At 33.7% G+C, this 24,364-nt stretch overlaps 1 protein-coding gene across 5 annotated transcripts in view; it reads right to left on the reverse strand.

Annotated features, from left to right (window-relative positions):
- The window catches only part of PAPOLA (poly(A) polymerase alpha), a 53,431-nt gene that overhangs the window by 25,150 nt on the left and 3,917 nt on the right, over nt 1-24,364 (reverse strand). For 4 of the 5 annotated variants that reach the window (XM_045505762.2, XM_010968763.3, XM_010968761.3 and 1 more), the window contains exons 2-12: nt 14,227-14,409; nt 13,744-13,810; nt 10,729-10,810; nt 9,041-9,150; nt 8,535-8,588; nt 6,483-6,594; nt 5,748-5,837; nt 5,519-5,657; nt 3,923-3,995; nt 2,498-2,618; nt 1,461-1,545 (exon numbers count right to left, since the gene is read on the reverse strand). In XM_045505762.2, the coding sequence (XP_045361718.1) occupies nt 1,461-1,545; nt 2,498-2,618; nt 3,923-3,995; nt 5,519-5,657; nt 5,748-5,837; nt 6,483-6,594; nt 8,535-8,588; nt 9,041-9,150; nt 10,729-10,810; nt 13,744-13,810; nt 14,227-14,409 (1,116 nt within the window). The remainder of the gene's footprint in view (nt 1-1,460; nt 1,546-2,497; nt 2,619-3,922; nt 3,996-5,518; nt 5,658-5,747; nt 5,838-6,482; nt 6,595-8,534; nt 8,589-9,040; nt 9,151-10,728; nt 10,811-13,743; nt 13,811-14,226; nt 14,410-24,364) is intronic. The other variant, XM_074365066.1, reaches the window with a different exon arrangement.

A 24,364-nucleotide genomic window follows, 5' to 3' on the forward strand; every position in this document is an offset into this window, starting at 1 on the left:
TAGCTTAAAAGTTTTAAAAGATTAATCAATCAAGCTTTAAAAACAACCTTCAAAGTTCTTGTAATGCAGGTTTATCCAAATAGATAACGTTATCAAGGTTTGTTCAACTTCAACACTAATCTTTCTCAAAGAGAAAGCAAGCACATAGAACTTAGGTACTTAGAACTTCGTTCTACCACCTCTTACTCCCAAGAGGAAGTGAGACAGGAGAAAGAATCAATCTAGCCTCATCTCTGACTCACAGGGATTACGAGATGCTGACACTCTTCCGCAAGATCAATTTCTTTATTATTCTCCTTACAAGTAATCATGTACTCTTTTATGTTATAGTTTTTAAAGTTCAGAATATATGTTTGTTAGTTTAAATGTTCAAAAGTACTACCTCAACAGTAGTTAAAATAAAAAAAACAAAGGAAAATTATCTGTCAAATGGAAAAACACAACTTACGGGGAATAAGTAATAAACAAGAACATTCAATGTTATGCTACTTAAATTTTACTGACAATGCAGTGCTCCCAGAACACAACAATTAAGCTGGCTCCATTATTGCTTTTTCATGCAAAAGATACAGAAACAAAACACAGAGACGTCATGAAGGTCATCATTCTTGTTTTTAATTGGGGAAATAGCATAAAGCAATCTTGCTTAGATTATTACAAAACACAATCCAACACAAGATCAAATGGTCCAAAAAGTTTCAAGCATTAAAGAAAAAAAAATTTTTTTAAGTGGGACTTTGGCAAGTTTTCAGCTCAGGGCAAATAAAAGTGCAAGTCCATTTTTTTTTTAAAAAGTAAGGTTTATTATAACTTACAGTTTTCATCAAAACCAACACAATCAGGCTTTTAACCTGTACTAAGGTATTAGACCATTATATTAAAACCATTAGTAAAAAAATATTACACCCACTGAGAGTTCATGAAAATGATTTGTAGAAATATGTGAAGGGGCTTTCTTAACATTAGGGGGAAATTATAGGCCAATCATGTGCTGTAACTACTGAAAACATTTTACTATCTACATTTACTGACATTTTTATTAGCTTTGCCTATATTATAGAAAAACTTAATGATAAATAAAGTTTCCAGAACTGGCTGAAAATATTTAGTTACTTAATAGAGAATATTAACTACAAATTTTAACAGTTCACTCTTTTGCCAAGGTATACAGATTAAGAATTTTGGTGATGACTAACAAGCCTTCAGAACCTATGATGCTACAAATGTAGAAATTCATTTACATCAGGCAGCAAAACTGTAGTAACTACAGCTTTGACAAAGAAATAATAAGGAGTTCATTAAAAACAGTATGCCCTTTGTGACAGGAAGAAAACTTGTATAGAAGATGTTTAAAGGAAAATTCAGAACTACATTAGTCTAGCAAGAAGAGATGTCACATATGCTACCATTAAACCATTACATAAGAGAGCAACGTGTCCGACATGCCTTAAAATACATACTTGTACTTTTGAAAGAAGTTTGGAGCTTCAAAAAGTTTGGACCACTCTGCCTTACTCAGCAAAATTTCATCTGTGATAGCAAGACCTAAATTAAAAACATATTAAAATGTTTGCATGCTTCAGTCTAAGAATCTAGAATTTCAAAGATCTTAAATATACCACATGCATTCACTGTAATTCTATAATCATATTTTAACACAGCAATTTCAGTCTATGACTCTAGAGCATAAAGGTCCTTACATACATACACTCCAAACAGCTGGAGGATTTTTTTTTGGAGATCCAGGTTTCTGGTAAATTACCATTACTCTAAAATGCCATGCTCATAGAATGACTCTCCCAAAACTGAAGCGCTGTAGTTACCCGAGAGAAAAAAAATTCCCATAAGCTTTGCTTCTTGCCTTTCTAAAAAAGTTCTCCCATAAAAGAATAGCTATCTTCCCATGAGGAGCCTCTTTAGACAACACAAAAGAACTTTTCACTTGAGTTTGAAGCTGGTAGTCATACAACTGCTTCTATTTCCTTGACTTGTGTCAAATTAAACAATCCCGTTCTAGCTACTTCCCTCTAAGACCATTCAGCAGTAGCTACTCCTTCAAGTTAGCAGTACTCCTGGGATCCAGAAAAGTTTAGCGGTTATTACAAAATAATGGGCAGTTTGGCCAAAACCCTGCTCAAAGCTCTTTCCAAGTATATAAGAGCCTAGAAAGTCCTCTCATGTCACCCACTGGAGACAAAACTATTTCACTGATCATTTTACATGGCAGCTGTATGGCACTAAGCCATAAAGGCCCTGCTAAGGATCAGCTTTAAATCTTGGTTCATCTTCTAATATACAATCAAAAATAAATCGCCTAAAAAGAAATTAAATTAAGGTTTTTGAGTTAATTCTCAAATAAAAACTGTAATCAATAAATAAGCACCAAAATCCACTTCAGCAAATGCTTTCTTCACTTTAACTCCATACCCGACTACTGGGTGTACAATGGTACGTAAATCCTTCAGGTATAAAGGAGAGCATAAGCATAAACACTTACCTTGTTTAAACTCCTCAACCATGACCATCCGTGTTGAAACGGACACATTGTACGTGGAGTTCTGTTGTGGGTATGCTGGTGTAATTATAGGCATAAGATGGTACCTATCACTGGGGTTTACCTACATACAACAACAGCCAATCAGTTTCTTCAAGTACATATGCAACAGACACTTGGACTTTTTACCCCTTGTTAAACTGAACCAATGATTAAATGTTATTTCATTCATAGCTGGAGTTGAGAAAGAAAAACCATGTAAAGAGACACTTTTTATCGAAATTCTTTAAAAATTAGAGATTTGGTCTAAACTAATGGTTTCTTTCAATCATTTGGGCATGACTATTTTGGCAACCTTACTAGAAATAGTGTGCCTGTCAAGCAAAAAAGGTTCTACTTGGGCATCTATTGATGTTTAGTTTTTCTTTTTTCAACAACAGGAAAAGGGATGCACACACAATTACACTTTTGAGAAATGTCATATTACAATATGTTCTGTGTAAAACGAATTCTAAACAAGCTGGAAACTTAGTTTTTAATATACCTTTAACTTCTCAGGAGTAGAAGCTTATTAACACATGATGAAATTACATTATGTTGGTCTCATTGAGATAACGAAATGATTTAATAACTGTTATTTTAATCCATTTACTAATAAAAGTGGCGTATTTCCACAAAGTAAACTGTAAACTCCTACGAGGTTTGGAAAACTTGAAAATACACAGCTTAATGTCAATAACAAAACTTAGAACTGACTGTATTTTTGATACCGTAATAAAATAGCAAATTAATGTAGAAAATGAAATTTTATAAACCTAGAAAGCCTTATTCAAACCTAAATTTCTTTTCTCAATTAATAAAGTGCATGTTGTTAACAGCTACACTGAGTAAGCAGTAAAGGTCGTAACTTACGAAGAAGCAGAAGGGAAGCTCCTCTTTAGCCCAACCATGCCTTTGTAATCTGAATTATCCAAACCAATTTTTACAATTACATCAGAGCAATTAAAAGTGATATTGCTGAGAAGTTATCTGCCACAGTTAATATTAAGCAACAGCTTTCCTATAATAACCCAATTTTAACAGAATATTTAGAGCAAACAAAAAAAATACAGGGATTTTTAGTATCCTTTTATTTTTTTTTTAAGCACAAATGCCCACACAACTTTGACTTACAAGGAGTTCTATGTAGAATAAATTAAAATGTTAGTGACCTTGATATTAAAAACTATGTACAATTAAATGTAGTTTACAGGGTACATAATTATGCTTCTCACATCAGGACAATTATAGTTGAGATTAAAATAAAGTGTAATACGAACATGTCCACTCATACGTAAAAGGATGGGAAGTCTCCCTGAAGTTTATGCAGATGATTTTTACTTGTTATTGCACAGTGTGAATTTGTAGGGGAAAAAATAATACACTAACCCTTGGGTCCCATACAGGCAAATTAAGATTGCATTCTTCAGGCTGTTTCAATAGGACTGGATTGGGCCATTCCCTGTTTAAAAAGATTGTAGCACTTGATAAGACTATTGGATATTACCATCTATGTATTTTGTTAAACATAACAGCATTTGTGAATGTGATCCTTCTTCATTCATTTTGCACCCTTGGTATATATACAATCTTTTACTCCTTTCTGTCGACGTTAGACTACTCGAAATACTTTTCCTCTATGAAATTAACTTAAACCATTTGGTAGTTTTCTCCGACTGAAGTCAAACATCTGTGCCTCTCAAAAAACTGATAAAGCACTAAGTTAAGAAGTACTATCTCAAGACATCTGATGTGTTCACCTCAACCCTGAACAGGATAAATCCCCCCCTGAAAAGACAAAGATCCTGTCTTTACATTAGCTCCATCCAAAGACAACTGAGGATAAAAAGTTAACTCATTATAGGCAAAGAAGTATAAATAACTATAAAAACTGATGAGGAAAAATTTTCTCTATCTCATGACTTCAAGGTTATACAACATGAATACGTGTAATAAAACTCTGGGGCATGAACACGTTTTCAAGATGTGTTCTATGAATTAGCTACTTCAGTCCTTTAGAGAGGAGATTAAAAACTGGAAAACATTTACCATCTTTAATATCAAGGTTAGCTTCTTAAAAATATTATTTATTATGTGTGTGTAGCATTAAGAGAAATTCTGACATTTTTCTCATTAAACCTGGTTATATGATTAACTGCTATCAAATCCATAAATTATAGCACATGTACTGAAAAGTGTGGCACAGTTCTAAATTATAAATGTCTCCAGTAACTCTGATTTTTATAAAATAACTAGAATTATTTTCAGAGGGAGGAGGTACAGAGGCTGGCACAAATAGGGAGGAAAGACAAATCTTTAAAATCAATTCGATTAAAAACCAAGAACTCAACCTGTTGAGCCAAAGCAACTAATATGAAATGGCAATAATCTTTCATCTTACTTTTCTTAAAAGAAATAATGGCTGACAAATGTGACCATGCTGAAATGAGAGAGCTTAAAAAAAGGAAAAAATCTCCTGAGTTAATGACTAATCTCAAAGGGATGATCAATTGCTTTTTTTTTTCAAGCACTTAGTTATTCTTAAAAGCTTTATATACATTTACATCTTTAATACTCTACCAAAGATAAATGGGCAGCTGAAAGCAAAAAGCAAGAAGCTAATGGCCTACAGATTTAGAAGAACTCAAAGAGTAAATTAAAAGAGGTGGTATACATAAGTTTTATCCAAAGTAACTGATATCACAACCTATCAACTCATTGGATTTTAGCAGACATTATAGCTAAAATTCAGAATGTATTTAGAGAGTACAAATAGCACCTGCCCTACTATCATGGGAAAGCTAGGGGAAAGGAATGAAATTTAGGCTTGCCTTTTACATACAACATGATCTCCCACAGGCTACCTAAACTGCTACATTATGAACTAAAATTTGAATCTGAAACCAGCTCCAGAAATGTCATAGAAATAAGACTAAACTTCAGTGTCTACAATCAATTTTATTTTAATATAATCTAAACACATACCATTTAGAAAATACCAAGAAAAATTTATGTACAAGAGTTGATGCTATTGCATTTGGATAAAGCTGGCAAGTTCTTGCTACTAGCATAGCCCAGGAAACACCACCGAGGAAACCTAATATATTGGAATAGATGTTGTGGCCTGTTGACAAGGGAAAAGCAAAAAGAAAAGTTAGTGTTGAACAAAAGCTTAAACATTTTTAATAAGCTAGCCAACAAATTCTGAACTCACGTTTGGCCCACAGTTTGATAGCTCTCAGGGTTAACCTGAAGTTGTCAATGTTTGGTACTAGATGTAAAATTTCATCGGTTACCCTGCAACCTGATTAATAGGAGTGGGGGGGGAGAAAAACAAAATTAAATCATCAAAGTTAAATGGTCATATCACTTTAAAATTTTCTGAGATTAATGTCAAATTAAATAAAAATTTACTTGGCAGAATCAGTAATGTTAATAGAAAGGCAAAGAAAAAATAGAAAACTTCTATCTCCCAGCACACATACTACCCTAAACCAAAGAATCTAAACTGTAATTTGCCTTATCTCAAACTTTCAACCCATAATTAAAACGTCTTCCAGTTCAGATATACTGAAGAAGGTTTGATCCAGTTATGTTTCCAAGAATTGTTCTACAAGAGCATGGTAATAAGCAATGCTAAGACAAGCGTTAAAAGGTAACCCTTTTAAATACAACAGTTGAAACGGTACAAAGGTTACCAAGATTAAAACTGAGAGTTTCATGGTGAAACCTATTAAATTAAATGTGCCAGGAATAAAGGAAATAACATAGGAAGACAACAAACTACCAGACACCCCTCTGCAATCTAACTATTCAGTAAAGCTCATTTTATTTAACTCACTGTAAACAATATGTCTGTAAAAAAACTTCATTATAAAACTTGAGTTAAAAACTGTTTCGTATTTGACCAAAACTGGTACTATGCAAAAGGGAGTAGGTTTTAACATACCGTTAAGACTTCTTATGCATCTTATATCTAAGTTTTTAAGCAGACTGTCATCTCGTAAGTCCAAGTCTTCTGGAATAGTCTGCAGTGCTAACCGTGCAAACAAAATATCAATCTAAAAAAAAACAAAACTTAACATTTTATATCTGTCAAATTATTTTTCAGGCATTTCTTTAAAAAAGAAAACACTTAGTACTTCTTAAAGCCATGATCTTCTCATCAGTTGTTAACATGAGAACACCTCCAAAAGGCCAAACAAAATTCTTATCACAGGTATTTTAATCAGATGTTAAAACATGGTTAATACTAAAGAGAACTTGTACAAATAACTACTTGTCATTTTAATCATACTAAGTTTACTAAGTTTGCTAAATACATATATACTGGATTACTTAAAATTAACTGTTTAGTTCTCCATCTATATAAACTGTGAGTTTATTATATCCTAAAAGCTGCCCAAATATAAGCCAATATGGTTAAATGTAGCCAAATATACCTGTCAGTAAAAAATGAGCTCCTTCTATTTAAGAACTTGAGTATCTATAATATTACAGTCTGTTTCTTCGACTTAGTTTTCACTAAACAAAAACAAACAAAAACTGGCTAATTTTGAAAACTTATAGAATGCAACTGACAAAATTGGGTTTTTTCCTTTTCTCAGGGAAAGGTGGAGGGCAAAGAAACTTGGCACAGATTTGGTAATTATTCCTTAGGGTATGATTTCATGGTTCCAAACTTTGAATGCTGCGAGAGAAACAAAACTCTTTTACAAGATCACTTTGAAAAGCAGTATTTTAAGAGCTTAATGTGAAAACTCATTTAAACATGCAACTACAGGACAGGAAAAAACTGTATACTTACACAAGTAAGTACTCGCGATATAGCCTAAATTTTCCAATGATACAGATTCCAAAAGTCCAGTATCTCTCCCAATTTAAACAGAAATAAAGACTATATGCTCACAAAAAAACAGGTAACTCAGAAAGAAACTCAGTGATGACACTGACTTTTTAAAATAAGTTAGTATAAAATTATTTCACAAAATGTTGAAATGGAAAGGCATTCCCTAAAATAGCATTATTTTATATACAATGTATGGATAGAAAACTAACACATTAAATATCTCAAGTAACCATCTGACTTACACCTCCATCCTGAAAAGTTTATACAGTTGAGTTAGGTCTCCCACCCCCTGCCCCCACCCCCTAAAATCTCTCTTTTGTTTGTAATGTTCTTTTTGGGAAAACAGGGCATTGTCTACATTACAGATTGTTTTATATTTATTTAAACTTTGACAATAAATCAAAACTGCCTGAACCTGATAATCCGTTACTAAATTTACTATTTTATGTCTACTTATTACGGTTTGTCATATTTCATAGAAGATAGCAATTATAGAAACCACCTCTTTTGCAAAACAATGAAGTATTATTCTTCTAGTTTCTAAAACCGTATAACCTTTGTTACCACCATCAGTGACTTCCCAGCACCATTATGTACAGCGGAAGTAACATAACAAATAACCGAAGTTGCTTCACTGTCAGCTTTGTCGCAACTATTTCCACTCTACACGCCGAAAACCGCAAAGAGAACTGCACGTCATCTCAAGAATCATATATCCTTCTCTATAAGAAAATATTTCAGTATACGTAACATCAGGTCACAATTTGCTCTCAACTTCTTAAATATTTTATTTAAATGAAGCCAAGGCAGCTCTATTTGCAAAAATATATTGTTATATTGCCTTAATAAGACTAAAGGTATATAAAATTTGCATATGGAAAAACTATCAAGTAAACCACTCTGAAGCAGCATTTCATAGTCAATATTTCATTACTTCTGGCTATATTTTAGTTCCTAGTTTCACAAGGCTCTTTTTAAAAAAAGACTAAAAATGGTGTATTTTACAAATAGGCAGTCATTTCCAATTCAAAAAAACTTAATTCTTATTAATATTACATCAACTTACCAATTATAAAACTTTAAAATAAATCAAGTTTTTAACCTACATCTATCAAAATTACACATAGCAACAGCTGTTTATTTGAACCTTACCTCTATCCCATCAAAACATAGTTTGATAACTGGTACAAATGCCTCTTCAACAGCCTGTGAGAAAATTAAACAAGTTTAGGGTTTCAGAAACTATGTGTTAGAACTATATTGGTTTTAGTACTTTCAAATGAACACAATACTTGAAATTGTTTAAATATAATTTAGTACACTGCCTAACATGGACTAGGTTCTCAGTAAACAGATTTAAGACACTAGAATCCTGAATCAGATAAGCCTAGGCTCTTGATCTCTGCCATTCAGATATGTGATGGTGGCCAAGTTGCTTAATATTTATTTTGTGTGCCTCATTTCCTCCTCTGTACATAAAATTACAGACTTACTGTTTTAGACTTGTTTGTAAAGAATAAAAATGCATGCATACAAATTAAAGGAGTCTGGCAAACTGCAAGAGTTCAATAAATTAATCGCTGTTATCATAAAACTCACTCAATTGACGAAATTAATTTTTATAACTCCTCCCCCTTTCACCCCAAACATTTACGCACTCTTAAATCTTTTACTTCTTCCTGTAATTTCAACTTTTCATAGAATGAGGTGAAAAAGTCACTTCGATCAACATGTCTTGGTGCAACACACAATGCATCAATATCGGCACCTAAAAAAAAAACCCATCAACCACTAATTACTATTACAAGAAAATTATTTTGCATCTTATCATGGTACTATTTAATGTTGAAAACCTATTAACATTATACTCTTCAGCCTCTAAAATACACCCGTCGCCTAAAAAAAAAATTACCAATACAAGAAAAACATGGCTCTAATTGATGGGACATGTTTTTCCCTGTAGCATCCTCTATTTGCAGTGGCCCAGGTGAAGTGAGAATCAAAGAAAGGTGACTCAGATAGGACTTACGGTAAGAGAGAGAATTATTCAAGAACACCTCCAACATCTTGGTGTCATTCATCACAGCCATGTTCATTAGTGAAACAAAAAATAGTTAACTCCTATATATTTTGCAATTGGTGCTTATAGGCTCCTACCTGCCCCTAAATGGGACCTATATACTTCAAGAAGGACCAATGGAAAGAATCCAAAGAGGCAGACCATGGTAAGACAGTTGTTATTAATTTGGTGCTTGATAGGACAGCACTGAGTGCATAGGAAGAGCACAAAAAAGATACTAAAACCAAAAACTGAGATCACGTAAGAGGAAGAGATCAATATGGAATCAGGTCAACACAGTCGTTTTCCTGAAAGACGCAACAGCTGAAGCACTAACTAACTAGGAAGGCATATTTGTGAAGGGGGTGAAAGGAGTATAGTTCACAGGACACATCAAAAGCAAATGCACTCCTACAGGCACAGAATAGTGGAGATGGGGAGAAGGAATAATGCCATGACAAAGAGATCACGAGACTGGCAGATACTTCTAACAGAGAGGCCAGTGGTTAATGGTTGAAGATGACTGCCTCAGACTGCCGGTTAGAATCCTAGCTCTGCCAAGAGATGGCTGAGAGCTGTTCAAGCTGTACTGCCTCTTTAAGTCTCAGACTCCCACTTGTTATGTACGACTAAGAATACTGAGGAATAAATAAGATTATGAAAACCAAAAGCATGTAAACTCAGTGTTCAGGAAAAAAGAAAGAGCTCAATAAATGTTCTCTACATTCTTACTGTATATTTACTTACACAGAGGAAAAAACTGTAAGCATAACTAATAAAGTATTAACAGTGATTGTTAATGGCTGCAGATACACTTTTTTTTTGGTTTGCTTTTTGCTTCACTATTATTTCACAACTATAATAAATGCATGGGGAAAAGAAAATCCACAGGCTCTTTTTTCAAGCTTTAATTTATTTTTGTTCTGATTTCCAGACATATTCTTCAAGCAGAGAAAATGATACAGAGAGCAGCACTGCCCAAAAGAACTGTCCAATGGATCTCTCCAGTGGGAAAAAGGTACTTTACGTGCACTGTCTAGTACAGTAGTCACTAACCATATGTCAGTATTCAACAGAAACTACATTTTTTATTTCACTTAATACTGTATTGACCACGCAGGTATAGAAGGTATCATTTTATACCTTTCCTCGTACCAAATTTAGGCTCCCTGAAGTACTCTGTCTTCCATGCAAACCTAAGCTATATAATGCACCACAAGTAATTGAGATGTCATAATTTTTATAAAATTAAGTATTCCTTCTTAAGATAATGAAAACAATATTTACCTTTTGTATGTACTCCTAATCTATAAGATCCAAATGTAAAAATTTTTCCACCAACATTTTCAATTACAGATTGTGGAAGATTCTGTTGAAGCAAACAAGAAGTTACTTTGTCAGTTTCAAATAACACTGTACATTAAAAAAAAAAAACCAAGTAAGATTTCAATGCAAATTTAAACAGAGGTACACAAATTATAAGCTGTACAATACACCAGGCCTTCATAGGTCAACCTACCTTGGAACTTAAGCAATTTACAACTTTTAATCAGGGTGCCTTTGGTGAAGACCCATACTATTTTGGAAATTTTGCCACATTTTTAGAAACGGCTATAAAAATCATGTGATTCCACAGAAGCAATGTTAGAATCAGAGATTTTTATTCATGAGGTGCTGCATAATTCATGAATGTCAGAATATAACAAAAACATATATTCTGATTGCTTAAAAGGTTATATTCAATGATTATAGCAAATATCCCACGGTATAGGAGACTATAATTTTACCATATCAAGAGTGACTTTAAGGCCAACAATGCTACATAATAATTTAGACTTTCAGATTTCCAAAAGGCTTTAGTGGGATGATTTTGAACAGAACCAAAATTACTCATAATTTCTTAGGGTGGAAACACCAGGAAGGAGAGAGAGGAATGCACTTAAAAATCACCTTCCTGACCCTGGCACTACTATAAAGTACGATGGAGAATACTGAACCACCCTTCGTGGTAAGGATGACGCCTGTCCACACAAAAAACAATCAATGTATGCTAGGTCAAGGTTTCTTTTTACTTTCCAATTCCTCAATAAAGTCTTACTCAGTAGCAGAACATAAGAGACCACTCTTCCTCAAAATGACATAAACTGTTACCAAAAACACTAAAAAAAAAAAAACTGTAAAAGTCTTCAGGGATTCCCTTGTTGCACGTTAATCATCACTTATGGAAAACAGACAACCTATATGTGTAATACTACATTTTTAAAAAGTAGACAATACCATATCTTCCTATATTTAGGTATTTTAAAAACCCACTTATAAAGCTGGCCTGGTTATTAAAATTAGGCCAGCAAGATGTGCGCAGAAACACGCCTACAAAGGAAGTTAGAAAGAAGCTACCTGAGAACACTGCTCTCAGACATCTCTAGCAAAATATTCATCTTCTGGATGAGCATTCTCTGGTAGAACTGTCCAGCATAGTAGGTACTAGCTACATTTCACCATTTGGCACCTGAAATGTAGCTACAGTGGTTGAGGAACTGAATGTTTAAATTTTATTTAATTTAAGTTGAAACAGCCAAGTGTGGCTGGCTGGTAGCTATTACCGTATTAGACATTAGTATGTTTGTATCTATTAGAAATTGTAACCCAGAAATAAAGATTTCTTAATTCAGGTCACAGAAAAACATTTTCAATTGCAAATCTTTTTTTTTTTTTTGAAGTCTCAGACTATTAGATGGCAAACAAATCACACAACTAAAATAAAATTCAAATTTTATATACATTTCCCCCAAAATATTATAAACTAATTATAACTATGTATTAAATCAGTGGTTCTCAACTGATTTAACTGGAGACATTTTTGGTTGTCACAATTCGGAGAGACTGGGCAGAGGTAATGCATCTAACAGGAAGAGTGATGCTTTACATCTTACGATGCACAGGATAGCCCCTAATAAAGAACTACGTGGTCCAAAACTATCAACAGTGCCAACATCAGGAAACCCTGTATCCAGGTCTTAAAACTAGCCAGCTAAGAAAGAAATGCCCCCTACAAAAACAGATACGTAAGATCAGACTTGTGAAGCCTAACCTCTAAAGTCCCATTCCCCAACCAACTTACTGTGGACAGAGTTAGGCTACAGAGAAACGGCCACAGACAAATTTGATTAGGAATAAGCATTCATTTCATTAACGCAAACAATTTTTAACCTCAGGAAAATCAGCAGAAAGAACTGTATCAAGAATTACCCCTTAAAAGAAACTAGACCATCGACGAGATAGTGCTCTTGTTTCACAATGAATAAATCTAAGTTCCGACTTTGTCTACAGTTTTCAACTTAAACATCTAAGAAAAAGCCTTTAAAACAAAGCTGTTTCCTACATAAGATTAAGGAAATTACTAAGTTCAATAAATGAGTAAAAATCCTTAAATTTGGACATCCTTTGCTCAGCTCAAAAGAAGTTCTTTTCAAAGTAATCATTTTTATCAGAAACTATCAATGACAAACACGTAGTACACACGGAGTTCCCAGTTTAGATAGAATACTCCAACTGCTGAAGTTTTAATCAACTGCTTGAAATACATATATACAGCTTTAAGAAAATAATATTACAAATTTGACTAAAATCAAGACTTTAACTTACTCTTCTTCTACCTTTATACCTTCTCTCAGGTTTGCTTCTACCCTTGGTTCCCTTTCCATCAATCTTTCAGCTGTATTGTGGACTAAATACACATTTTGTACTACCCTGGAAAAATGACCACTACTTATGGAATTTTTTTAATGGTTCAAATGAATTATACACAACTGTAAGAATACATTTCTTTTACCAGAAGCTCAGTCGTGGATTCAACAGCTGAATGAATTTTCATAATAAATAGGAACTCAAATAATGCTATTATAAAAAAAATACTCAATTTGAGAGTCTAATATCTGAAAATCTAAAAAATGCTCATTGTTGCAGAATTCCTTAAAAGGTAATAAGATTCTCAAATACTTAATATACATGTTTAATACATTTTTAAAGCACCTTTTGGGGTAAACGTTACTTCCGTGAAGTTTGTAAGTAATTACTGAGTTTCAGCTTTAAAGTGTTGCAACCAAAAGTATTTATAAAATCACTAAATTCAGTTTTTCCTACTGACAAAATATCTAGAAACCAAATATAAATTCTGTTGTCAATAGTCTATAACAGATTCCACGTTAAAGACTCTAAATCCACTCAGATAAGAACAAGTTATATAAGACAACTGTTGTATTCAGTTGGCAAGTTACTTTATACACAAACAAGTCCCCTTACCTTGCTTTCACTGATTTCTCGTATCCACTCTTTCACCAGGTTATTTAACTTTCCCAAAATTAAAATCCTGTTGACAGAACAAATATCAATCAAGTATCAAGTTGCTTGTTATCCTAGATCATCACTAATAAAAATGAAGAAGTTTTCAGTAAGTGGCTTCCTAAATTTTAACCAGTTTTTATTAGTTAAAAAGAAAGTACATAATAGTGAGCAATCTCTAGGTACTGCTACACTGGGTAAGGCATTCCCCTTTCTCCTGACAATTCTGTAGTACCGTACTAACCAAAAATACCACAAATCAAAATTAAGGGATGAGAATTCTAAATAGACAAAAAGATTTTTCTATGCATCACTCTTGTCTGAAACAGATGTTTTGAGGAGAATAATTCTGACCTTCTGAGTACAGAATTCTTCAAAATCAGTTTATTATGTTAATAAAAAAATTATAACCAAAAAAAAAATTATAAACATACACACACTGACCTGCGCTGCAGCTCCTCTTCCTCTTCAAAAACCCCAAAGGGCTTCAGAGTCTCAATTAATTTCTGTGTAAGCAGGCAGTCAGTCTCCTTGGGAGCTGCTAAGCTGATGGGAGAGGTAATGCCATAGTGCTTCTGTGGCAGCTGTGTTTGTGATCCCTGCGTTGTAACTGGACTGCAAACAGAACTGGATAAAATTACTGCCAAAAAATTTCTACAATTTGAAACATGACTAGAAAAACTGCTTTACTAAAATGTATTTCTAAACATAGTTGGTTCTCTGCCATAGCCCAAAAAACTTTCCTTTTAAGGCATTATTTGTTTTAAACAAAGAGTAACACAAAAATCAAGTGACCCCCCCCTAAAAAAAACCCCACAAAAACATTAGTTCTTCTCCCACTCCAAGGATATTAACTCTGTCACCATCTAAACTATAAGTAAGAATCCAGATCAAATATATTGCTAGAAAAAATGCAATCTAGGACATAAAGTGGACTTCTGAGAAATTTTACTTCTTGAAAAGGAGCTAAAATCTGTTATACTGTTATTTCTAAAGAGATGAGCTACATACAAAAATGCTATTTTACCAATACAAAAGACTCCCCAAATGGATCTTAACATCTGACTTACAAAAAACGAAACTCATATACCATAAGGCAAATAACATAAACATAACTTGGAGGGGGAGAACTAGATTCACACTAAGCTTGCTACAAATTTTGGTAAGAGATTTACACTTCAAAATGATGCTAGTCAAACGCTTTTTCCTTTTAAGAGAAATTCCAGATTTTTTACAACCAGTAGGGTTTTAATACAACCGGTGTAAAGGTCTGGCATGCTCTAAATGCTTCAGAAAACTAATTGGACTCAATTACTATTTTATTTTTTATGGGGGGAGGGTGAGGTGATTAGGTTTATTTATTTTTTTATTTTTTTAGAGGAGGTACTAGGGATTGAACCCAGGACCTCATGCATGCTAAGCATGCACTCTACCACTTGAGCTATACCCTTCCCCTTGACTCAATAATTTTTTGGTCAAACCAATTCTTGTTTTTTATTCTCCCTGTTGAAATAATGAACTTTATCAGTCAACGGACAGGGGCTCTAAAGATAAGTAGCACAATTTATTACTTAAAAACTACCTAGTCGAATAACATACAAAACCAGGTAAGGGCTTAAGGAAGAAGCTAACATCGGAACCAGTTATTTGCCCCAAATTCTGTTCCTTAAGAAATAAAGTGTTTATTTTCTATACACACATCTCTACTTTTTTTCCAAGTCTAAATATATATATATATATTTTTTTTTTTAATTAAAGTGCAGTAATTTACTAAAGCAATAAGGTACCAAGAATCCTATGCAGGTTAAGTCCCACTATGTATTTACTATCTATACCTGGGTTCTGGTTAATATTGCGACTGCAGGACTGACTACGTTTTGTATTTTGTCTTCTGATAGCAACACAAACCTAAGAATGCCAGGAAGCCCAGTGTTTGTTACTAGTCACTGGGCCATATATCATGCAGTCATTGTTTCCTGAACTAGCTATGCATTGTCTCAATTTTAACTCAACTTTTACAGTAACATTTACTGAATAAATATGAATCAGATTTATCATCTCTTGCAGCAATTAATTTCTGCCAGATCACTTCCTCCTACTGCTTTAATCTAAATCACACAGCTATACAAGGCTATGTTAATTCAGAGCTGGGGATCCACATGAGCGCCAAGCACTGTCAGAAGACTAAGAATCTTAACATTAATGTTCTATTTTTCACATTTATGTAGCATCTCCTATGATTAAAGTATACAAATTAACATAAGCATAAATGCATTCATAGTATCTTGGTTAATATATATTTTAATATTTCAATCAACAAATAGTCATCATTGGGTTCCATAAAACTGGTATCAAAAAGGTGGCCCTCATAACACAGCAAACTATGTTCAGTATCCTGTAATAACATAATGGAAAAGGACCTGAAAAAGAATAATTTATATTTATGTATACCGAATCACTTTGCTGTACATCTGAACCTAATACAATACTGTAAATCAGCTATACTTCGATAAAAAGGGTAGCCCTCAAAACTACCTAACCATTCAGAAATCTTCCTTTGCACCATACTTTAATAGATTTCAGATAAACTACATATTAAGTATAAAAAAATACACTTAGCACGTATCTTAGGGTAATTATATTCTCTTGCATTGTTCACTGCTTCATACGAGTTTCTCCAAGTAAACTATAGCCCTTTATGACCTAGGGTTATACTTTTTTTTGTTTTTTCTGTTTTTTTACGTATTTTTAAAAGTAATTTCAACATAAGTAGAGCCAGAAATGAAATCATTCTAGCTAGACTTGGTTCAAGTAAGAAAGCTTCAAGTAAAGTGTAAACTGAATTCATTTCTTCCTAACTTAAAACAATAAACCTCTACTGAATTGTTCTGTTTTGGTTTTTGTTTGGTTTTGAGCAAGTAATAGTTCTTCTGCATTCTTTCCCTTTCTGAGGGTGCTAAATACATCACCAATTGATTCTGGATCATCAACAAAATATGAACACCCACTCTCTGTGAGGTTAAGCTTTCGTGCTTATCTTTCAAATTTTGTCTTTCTAAAATATTCAGGTTTAGAACTGTCACACAAAAAAACAATGCTTGGAAAGCCTTCTGTCTACTTCAACTATATTATCAGAATACTGGATACAGACTCAGATTCCTAAATTCACACCAAGTGTATCCACCCTAATTTGAAAAAAATGTTGATGTTTACATTAGTTTCCACATAACATTTTGATAGAACAAATCATACACAAGTTGCAAACTTTTATTTATTCAAAATGTAGTCACATCATCTAAGATAAAACCACATTTCCTTGTCCTATCTAATTCAAGAAAGAGTTTGTAGCACTTATATCTATATGTATACATGTAGAACACATGTCTAATACAAGTGTACATACAGAACATATACTAATTCAAGAACACATATAAAAGAAATAAAAATAAATCACAACCAAATAAAAGGAAAGAAACATACATACTCTGAAAGGTACAAGATAAACTGTGCCTCCAATATAAATGGCTTAATCTTAGCCTAAGTGGTTGGACTAGGAATTCTAGGCTGTCAGATGCTCCGAATGTCCAAAATGCCCAAGTAGAAATGCTGGCTATGATTGAACTTTGAGTGGAAGAAGCAACTTTTTCCATTTAATTTAAATATCAGAAATTAAGTAGAGCGATAAAACAATTTTAGGATCTTTTTGTTTTTGTTCTATTTCTAATGAAACAAATACACACACTCCAATATTGGGTAATTTGAAGGATTCTACTTACAGGTTTTTCTCCTGGAACCATACACCAGACAGCTATCAATTCCAAGAATGCAAAGCTCTTCCTCCCATTCTTGAACACATCAGACACCTGCCCATGTCCATCACTTTCTAGAGACATTTTTACCAGTACTTAGTTTATTTTAGACATTATTCTATTTTAAAAATAACTTCTACAATTGTGTAAAACAATGACAAAATAAGTAGGTACTAAGCCACCATACTTGTGATCCATTAAAATGTCTCTCCGGTTTTCAATTCAAGTATCAGGAACACTTGTGCTTCTTCTGAGCAACTGGCTCATTTTCATCTCATGAACATATTTGTATTTACCTTTAGGATACTGCCTGAAATCTTAAGAGCAAAACCAGTGGCCTTCAAGCAGGTTCTTTATTCTACAAAAATTCAAAGAAATCACTATACTTCTGTAAAAACTATTTTATTACCCTAATTTCTTGCTGTTTCATATCTCTATCCTTATTCTTCCTTTTCATCCATCTTTAATGCAAACATCTTGCTAGTTTTTAACATGTGATTAAATCATTCTTAAAAGTCTTAATCCTTTCTGGACCGAAGCAAGATACAAATACCTACACATACAGTACATACACGAATTTTGGGGCCCCTCAAAATTACAAATGACAAACACTCCTTTCCTCACTGCACTTTTCTGGGGGTCAAGGAGGAAGAGGGCACAGTACTAAATACTTTCAGAATTCTTCTCTTAGAACATAGGGTGTTTATTAATACTTAAAATTTTCATCAAGGGAAAGCTTACACAGAATACATGCCCACCTTTCCTTCATTATTATTTTTAATTTCAGCAATATTCTGTGTAACAGTTCCATTCCAACTGCACTTGTTCTGACTCTCGGCATCTTGGTTCTACTTTCTACTCCCTTGCTATGCCAGTCCACCATCCATATTGCTACCAAGTGTATCTTTCTAAACCACAGCTTCCTTGACCTTCCTTGACCTCTGGTAATGGCGTTCAAAACTCTCCACAAAATCTGCTCTCAACTCAAAAGCAATCTGATGAAGTAGAAAAAGAGGAAGCAGGTCTGATTCTACTACTAAATATATCACTCTGGTTTCACTTCTGTCAGTAGTCTTATTATTCCTGGCAAGTTGTACCCCTATGGATTTTTCTTAAAATTTATTGTATCTCTTCTCTGCTTTGGATGGCAAACTAGGAATTTAAAAACTGTTAACATGTTTCTGACACCAAAGACCAGTTTCCAAACATAGAAAGTTTTTAAACAAATACTCAAAAGGTCTCCCCTTTCCCCAAGCTAGGCTGCCTAAGACCCACCTCTAATTAGGATAAATATTTAGGTACTTAGAAACAGCAACATTCTTGTGAAACTGGCATGTGACTGTAGCCTACTTATTTCAGCTAAATACTTGTTTCAAAAGTTTAGGCATCCAGTTTAACCAACGTGTAGGTTCTGAAATATCAAGAACCACTTTGGTAAAATAATTACAAACAGTGCAAATTCCTATGATTTGCTAACTGTAATTTAATAGCCATATATTCAAAACAGTCAAAGTATAACCAATCTTTGGAGATATTTTTATTGACAACCATTTCAAGTCAGTAAGGAAAGCATCAAATACTCAAATGAAAGACCTACATTAGTACTTGTTTTTGCTAGCTAAATGAAACCCAAAGAGGATTTTCACTTTTATGGAAACCAGGCAAAATGCAGAAACAGCGTTCAGCATTTGTTTTGCAGCCAGCCATTTCAGAGGCATCATGCACCCTGAGCAGTTAAGAGTGGCACCACCAAGCTCCTTCCCCAGGAAACACGTATACTCAACATCAAACCACCACAGCTTTGTTGTGTCTGTGAGCAGCTATGCTTTACCTCAGTTTCTTCTGTGCATCTGTTAGAAAGATGTGTCCTAAGGTAATTACTTCTTCACTTTATGCCAAAGTTCAGCTTACAAAAGGTCTCATAGGACCACTCTACTTTTGGACAACGAGGGAAACCTGTATTCTTAATACATTCTTAGATCAACTTTTTAAAAGTTTCACTGCAAAGCAAGTAAGTAAATTAAGACAATCATTTTTTCTGCCAGACTGGAGAAAAACAAAGCTGATGTACATCTGGTAAAAATAAAAGACTTATTATAAACCTCCAATGTTGGTGCTGGTATAAGAAAATGAGCACTCTTATCTATCACAAAGGAAGTGAACTTGGTACATCATTTTAAAAAGCAATTTGGCAATATTCAATAAATTTTTTTAAAGCTTATGCCTAGCAACTTCACCTCTAGCAATCTATCTTACAGAAAAATACTAGGATACAGGACTCAAATTGAAGACTCTGAAGTTGGAATATATCCTCTTTAATTTACAACACATTTTTAATATATGAAAGATTACATCAAAGTACAAATTTCCAGCCACTCCTGGTGTAGAAATATAATGGATTAGAAGATAGGCCAAACATGGGCCTAAAATCCTGTAGGGCAACAATAAACTTGAAATGAGCAGTGTCTACCCCAGTGTTATCCCTTAGAGAGGGGGTATGCTTGGTATTTGTAAATAAATACCTTTCTTGATCCCACAGATTCTGGAATTTGACCCTTCTCATAGGAATAGCACAAGAAGATATCCAAGGTCATTCTCTGGAGCACTATATACAGAGCACTAACAAAATGCAAATTACCTAAATATCTATTAACATAATACAGGACTGCCTAATTCTTACAAGTTATACTATGCCATATAAAAAGAATGAGGTAGTTATCACATGTAGTAGCATGGAAAGATGCCCACAATATGACAGGTGGAAAAAGCTGTAAAACATAATTATGATAATAGCTAGTATTTATTGAAACCACAACATTATTTCAGGCGGTGTGTCAAGCACCTTACATTATTTCCAACTGTTCCAACGACCCTATTAATTGTCTCCATTTTACAGATGAAGAAACTGAAGAGAGAAAAGGCTTACCTAAATTCACTAGGCCAGGGTATGATCTCAGGCACCTGACTATAATCATAGCCTCTATGGTGAAGTGCCTCTCTATATCTTTGACAATAGTCTTGTATCTTTAAAAATTACTTGTGTATTATGTCTATACATGTATAGAAATAAACCAAGCTGAACTGATATGGGAGAATTTCATTTTAAAAGATTTTGTTTCAATTTGTTAAATTGCTTTTAAATATAAATATTAATGAAGTCATACAAAAGTTGAAAATCACCTAATTATACTTTCACCATTAAGCTTGTGATAGTAGAGGCAAAAATCACTCCCTAAAATCATTTCTTGACACCAAAAAAAACCCAATATAAAACAATAATTAGCTTTTTAGTTTATGCTAATCAAAACATGTTTTTTAAAGAAATGAATACAATAAAAACTTTAAAGTAGATTTTTCAGTGTAATACTTCATGATTAGAAAAATACAAAGCAAATCATGCTTTACAGATGGCTCCAGAAAACTGCTAAAGTATCCAAGGTTATCAAACTTCATCAATCCAATTTTCCTAAAAGAACCTTTTCCTCATTTAACTTATTTTTGTCAGAAAGCATACTATTTATTAGGCTGAAATTTACTGAACTAGGATTCTAAATATGTATGAAAGACAATGCTAAAATCAGGAATACAAAGATAATCTCTGTTCTCAGTGACCATCTAAATTTGGTCTGGGATTCAGATCCTTGAACAACAGATGAATGCAAAGTAAAAGCTTAAAATAAATATTACAGAAACAAATAATCAAGGCTATGCCGAAGCAAAAGGTTAAGGAGGTGTGCACTCTAAATGACTGGGAGAAGGGGGAAAGGGCAGTCTAGGCAGATGACTAACACACAAAGGAAAGGACGACAAATCACCAATGGTGTTTTCCAAAACAGTTAAGGTTTAACGACTTTGCATCCCAATTTAAACAAAGCTACTGATGAATCCCTGCCCCCTCGTATGCTGCATTTGGAATTGGGTGGCCCATGATACTAACAGTGTCAACGGCCTCAAAACGTGTAGCTCATAGCCAAAAGAAAACACTATCATTTCTTCCTAGCTTTAGTCAGTGAAGTTAAAACTGAAAGCTTAATTTACTTGATATCCTTCGTTGGAAGCAATCAGATAAATCACAATAACATCTAATGTAATCACAGTATAATCTGCTGTTTAAAGGCCTTAACATCAAATATAATGTGCCCATTCGAATTAAACAGGGAAAAAGGACACTGAACAGAATAGGAATATGGGATCTCTCTAAAGTATCTGAATGTGCATTAAATATTAATGCTTAGCAGAAATAATACAATCTCCTCTTTCATAAGAGGTTTAATATGTATTTTAATTTTACTGGTAGCTTAAGAGTCAAGCATATAATCAAGAAAATGTATTTGCTCACTAAGAAATTATTCTGAGGATGGCTAATTCACCTGCCATCCTGTGTAAGTGGTACTAAACATATTTAGAACCTAACTCTAGTCTTAAAATATGTATTCCAGGTGGATCATCCAGCTGGTATTTAGCAAGCAGCAGCAGAGACTCAAACACAGATGAAGGAATAGTTTATGCCCAAGGGGAATAAATTATGGTGAATCCCAAAGCCAAACTGGAAATACACGGTTGATTATGCAGAGAAAAAGTACTTGTTATTCAGTCATAACAATGCCAGGTTATTTTTCCTTTCCTCCTAAGGGCACTTGCAACTGTCCCCTTGCCCTCTCTCCAAGAGGGGCTAGAAGTAAAAAAAACCAGCCAAATCACAGCACTCCTGCATCAATATTTGTCAAGCACAACTTGAAAATGAAGGAAATGTAACTACATAATCCGGAAAAGCATAAAAGTGTATCAGAAAAGAAGAGTCAAAATATATTAAATCATAGTATTATACACATTAACACCAGGAAATGCAATTTTGATGTTTCTGATAACCAAAATGACAAGAACATTATTCTTAAATAATAACTTAAAAACTAAAAAAAAAAAAAAAAAAAAGAAAACTACTGTGGAATACAAGCTGGTTTCTGAACCATATAGACGAGAAAACAAATTTGAAAGACAATTCTGTGACAGAAGTGGAATAAACATTATCTAATTTAAACTCGTACATTTTTTTCTTCCCCAAGTTCTTACATTTTCACAAAGGAGAACACTGTAAAATTCTGCAAACTTACAATCCAAAGACTGTACAACAATCTTCCACAGAACTTGATTTTGAAAATTAACTCTACTTAAGACATGTAAACAGACTCCAATCGAGCTAAGGAAACACAGTTTCCAACAAGGTACACAACAGGAAAGGTATAGTACTAGAGTGAGAATGGAACATGGAACCTAGAGTTCAATTAAGCTCCTATCTACAACGGAGCACCCTTAAGACCTCAGATAAGTGATGACTCTGAGCCTCAATTTAACCAACTTTGAGAATCGCTATCACCTGCAATGGTGTCATTTGTGAATTATAAACTGACACTACAATTATTTAAAACCTGCTAAACAATCAGAACATTGAACATACAAAATAAAAGACAAGCTTCTCCAACCCAACCAAAAATGAGAAATAGCTGGGACTCCAATTGGCCTCATTTTGCCTAAAAGTAACTTTCATAAACCTGCCTAGATTTAACTGAAGGTGAAATTTAACTGTAATGCTAACTTAAAGTTGCTGAGTTACCAAGGAATGGAATATTCTGACAAATCAAAACATTTTAAAAGTTGTATGTTTTCAGGTCAGAAGGCTTGGAGCAGAGGTGGGGGTACGTGGGGGATAGGTGTCAGGGAACAGGAACTGAATAGGCTTATAAATTTACTCAAATCCAAAACCTTCCTTCTGAACTTCTCCATCAAAAAAACATGAACTGAAAATGCTGAAGCTAAAATATCACATTTCAAAACCACAGCCAACATTTATTAAGCAGTAAGCAATTCATTACAAAATCTAAATCTTAAAATCTGAGAAACAAAAATCTCTTTCCTAAAGGTTATCTAAGACATTGTTTTTCATTGACAACAAAAAATGTCTTTCAATCATGTGTGTGTCCATTCCTCCAAACTGTGTTCAAAAACCACCAGAGATGCTATACTAACCACCACTGGTAACAGCAGCTTTGGAGAGCTGTCAGCTACTACCCTACAGCAGCAGGTCTCAAACTTTTTGGGTCTTAGGACCCTACAACTCTTAAAACTTACTGAGGACTCCAAAGAGCTTTTGTTTATATGGATTATGTCTGCCAATATTTACTGCATTGGAAATTATAACTGGGAAATTTTTTTAAATGTCTATTTATTTTAGTAACAAGAAATCTATTACATGTTAACATAAGTAACTTTTAAAAAAAACAACTTTTCCAAAACAAAAATACTCAGTGAAAACAGCACTGTTTTACATTTTTGCAAATCTGTTTAATTCTGACTTAGTCAAGGGCTGCTGCTTCTGCATTCAATACTTTTCGATAAGTTGTTTCCGTAACTGCACATCAAGAAAACCTGGCATTATATCATTATAACTGGAAAGGAATATTTCAGGAAGACTTTTCAAATAGTGGATATTCTTCTTTAATATTACACCAAAATGCCACAAGTGGTTAATTTCTTAAAGATTACAGTATGAAAGCAGAAATCACATCAATAAACCCTTCGTACTCTTGCAATAAAATCCATTGGTCCACCCTGCACTTTAAATGTACCTTTTTAACCCATGTATGATTTTATCACATTATGATTGGTGGTTTGGAAATGTGGGTTCACTGAAGATATGCATATCTTCCAAATGGTAACATATTATCATACAGTATCAAAAAATGCTCATCAAGGGAGGATATAGCTCAGTGGTAGAG

This window comes from Camelus bactrianus, chromosome 6 (assembly GCF_048773025.1).
Source record: "Camelus bactrianus isolate YW-2024 breed Bactrian camel chromosome 6, ASM4877302v1, whole genome shotgun sequence".
Lineage (NCBI taxonomy): Eukaryota > Metazoa > Chordata > Mammalia > Artiodactyla > Camelidae > Camelus > Camelus bactrianus.